The sequence below is a fragment of the Odocoileus virginianus genome, chromosome 26 (genome assembly GCF_023699985.2).
Source record: "Odocoileus virginianus isolate 20LAN1187 ecotype Illinois chromosome 26, Ovbor_1.2, whole genome shotgun sequence".
Classification (NCBI taxonomy): domain Eukaryota; kingdom Metazoa; phylum Chordata; class Mammalia; order Artiodactyla; family Cervidae; genus Odocoileus; species Odocoileus virginianus.
This window is the reverse complement of record NC_069699.1, coordinates 33,049,817-33,053,048: the sequence shown is the minus strand read 5'-3', so window position 1 is coordinate 33,053,048 and position 3,232 is coordinate 33,049,817. Positions and strand designations below refer to the sequence as shown.

Here is a 3,232-nt window from a genome sequence, read left to right as displayed (position 1 = left end):
AGGCAGTGGGCATTTTTGTTGTTAGTAACTCTACACAAAAACAAATGGTAGCACATTTATATTGAAGTTGTCACAGGTCATAAATAGAGAGAATATACTATGATCTCCAGGAAAAAGAAAATATTTATGTAGATATATGGCCTAGATTGCTTTCTCTCAGGTAGAATACCACTCTACTAAGAAGCAAGTCCTTTGTTAGAAGGCACATATATTTCACTTAACTCTAAGATAACCTACTAGGGTAGGTATCATTATACCCATTTCACATGACACTCAAAAAATTAACCAATTGTCCAATAGTCAAACAGCTTGCAGCTAAGACAGCTTCACTTGATGGCAAATAGATGGGGAAACAATGGAAACAGTGACAGATTTTATTTTGAGGAGCTCTAAAATCACTGCAGATGGTGACTGCAGCCATGAAAGTAAAAGACACTTGCTCCTTGGAAGAAAAGCTATGACCAACCTAGACAGCAAATTACAAAGCAGAGACATTACTTTGCCAACAAATGTCCATCTAGTCAAAGCTATGGTTTTCCCAGTAGTGATGTATGGATGTGAGAGTTGGACTATAAAGGAAGCTGAGCACCAAAGAATTGATGCTCTTGAACTGTGGTGTTGGAGAAAACTCTTGAGAGTCCCTTGGACTGCAAGGAGATCAAACCAGTCCATCCTAAAGGAAATCAGTCCTGAATATTCACTGGAAGGACTGATGCTGAAGCTAAAACTCCAATAATTTGGCCACCTGATGGGAAGAACTGACTCATTGGCAAAGACCCTGATGCTGGGAAAGAGTGAAGTCGGGAGGAGAAGGGGATGACAGAGGATGAGATGGTAGGATGGCATCTCCAACTCAATGGACATGAGTTTGAGTAAGCTCCAGGAGTTGGTGATGGAGAGGGAGGCCTGGCATGATGCAGTCTACAGGGTTGCAAAGAGTCAGACGCCGGTGTCCAACTCTTTATGACCCCATTGATTGTAGCCCACCAGGCTCGTCTGTGCATGGGGATTCTCAAGGCAAGAACACGGGAGTGGGTTGCAATGCCATCCTCCAAGGGAGTCTTCCCAACCCAGGGATTGAACCCAGGTCTCCCGCATTGTCGGTTGATTCTTTACCATCTGAGCTATCAGGGACGCCCTAGAGTCAAAGGTGGGATCAAAACCAAGACAGTCTGAAGGCAAGGTTAACAGTGTGTGTTTTTTATTACTTTAACAGCTGTATTGAGGTGTAAATGACACACAGTAAACTGTGTATAAAGGGGATGGTTTGATGAGTTTTGAAATATGTCTACATCTATAAAATTATCATCACAATCTAAAAAAGTGATTCCACCTCCCCTAAAAGCTTTCTCATGCTCTTGTGTCATCTCTCTCTCCTGATCACTACCCTAACCCTACATAACCAGTGGTTTTTTTGTCACTATCCTTTGGGTTTCAAGAGTTATATTTAAATGGAATTATAGATTATGTACCTTCTCAGCTGCCTACTTCCAGCATATAAATTTTGAGATTCATCCACATTATCGGGGGTGTAAATAGTTCCTCTTATTTTTTTTCTAAGTGATATTCCATTTTATGAATATTCCACATTTTGTTTATCCATTCACCTGTTAATGAACACTGGATTGTTTCCAGTTTGACATAACTACAAAAAACACTGCAAAGAGCAATCATGTAATATCTTTATGGAAATATATGTTTTCATATCTCTTGGATAAATATGCAGGAGTGGAATGACCAGGTCCTATATTAACTGCATTTAACTTTTTAAGAATGGCCAGATTCCTTTCCAAGGTGATTGCACCACTTTACATTCTTAGTAGCAGTGTCACAGGGTTCCAGTGACTACATGTTCTCATCCACACTTAATATAATCTTTGGAATTTTAACAATTGTAATGGATACATGGTGATACCTTTGTTGTGGGTTTTTTTCAGGTTTTATAACTTTTTATTTGCATATTAAAAACCTGTACATTCCAATAATTAAAATCATCTGAACAACAAAAAAATGGCACTCTGATCAAACTGCATTTTACAGCCCACAAGTCAGCTTGGACCAGCTTGCTTTTTACTCCAGATTTCACTCTCATTCCATCCAGCTTTCTCCTTCACCAACAAGCAAGTTCTTTTCCTTCCCTGCTAGCCACACAGATAGGTGGGAGAGGCAGGCGTGGCCTATGTTGTCAGTAGTTCTTCATTCTTTGATGTGAAAAGGGTAGCACAGTCATTTAAACTTGATCTAATCTCTTTGCATATTACAAAGCTGAACAGCTAAAAGAAATAAAATAAGACAATGCTTGTGGAATATACAGTGCATACTAGCAGCACACACTTCATCACGACTCGCCTGCTTGCTTCTCCTTTTCAATCATTTCTTTTGAAGGCAGTGGATTTTTCTCTTGCATTCTGCTTTTTTTTTTTCTTTGAGAATATTTTTTTAAGTGCAGAAAAAATTATAGGAGCCTCTTGAATGATGTCATTAATAACTTAAATATAATAGATTTATATGTATTTAATTTATATTAATCATATCCTACCCAAATATATTAAAAAATTTGTGTCTCATACATTGTTATTTTTTTTTTCTTGTTTTTATTTTTTTTTTTTGTCAACTTACAGAATTTCTCAATCTCAGCCATATCGGGCGGGTTTGTGAGACATGGCTGCAGACGGAGCTGAGCAAGCTGTGAGTGAGTCAAGTCTGCAATGGCAGCCATGGAGTCTTGATGTGGTTTTAACTTGAATTTTCCCAGTGAGTAATGATGCTGAACATCTTTTCATGTGCTTATTTTAAAATGCAAGCTTTTATATTCAACATCACTATTTCCCAAACAAAACAATGTGATTCTTTTTAAATGAAAAAAATAAAATCACACCAATCCCTAAACTTTACTTAAATAATTTTTATACTGTTATGTATGTACCTATATATGTGGTTTTTGGCCACACTATATGACCTATGGGATCTCAGTTCCCTGACCTGGGATCAAACCTGTGCCCACTGCACTGCGAGCACAGAGTCCTAACCACTGGACTGCCAGGGAAATTCCTATTTTTATTATGATATTAATAAAGTGCCAATATAAAATCAGGCAAACATTTATTTTACTTATTAACTTTATGCGACTATAAAAAGTAAAGACTAAATCTAAGCAAAATATGGCGCAAATGAACTTATCTATGAAATAGAATATGAACAATAGTCATAGAGATACTGCTGCTTGCTGACC

The 3,232-nt window shown here is 37.6% G+C and overlaps 1 protein-coding gene across 1 annotated transcript; it reads right to left on the bottom strand.

Moving 5' to 3' along the window:
• Positions 1-2,338: 2,338 nt before the first annotated feature.
• Positions 2,339-2,735, bottom strand: LOC139031300 (thymosin beta-4-like). The gene is made up of 2 exons (XM_070456146.1): positions 2,616-2,735; positions 2,339-2,423 (listed from the first exon to the last, which is right to left on the bottom strand). The coding sequence occupies exons 1-2, from the start codon at positions 2,717-2,719 to the stop codon at positions 2,339-2,341; spliced, it is 189 nt and encodes a 62-aa protein (XP_070312247.1). The 5' UTR covers positions 2,720-2,735.
• Positions 2,736-3,232: the final 497 nt, after the last annotated feature.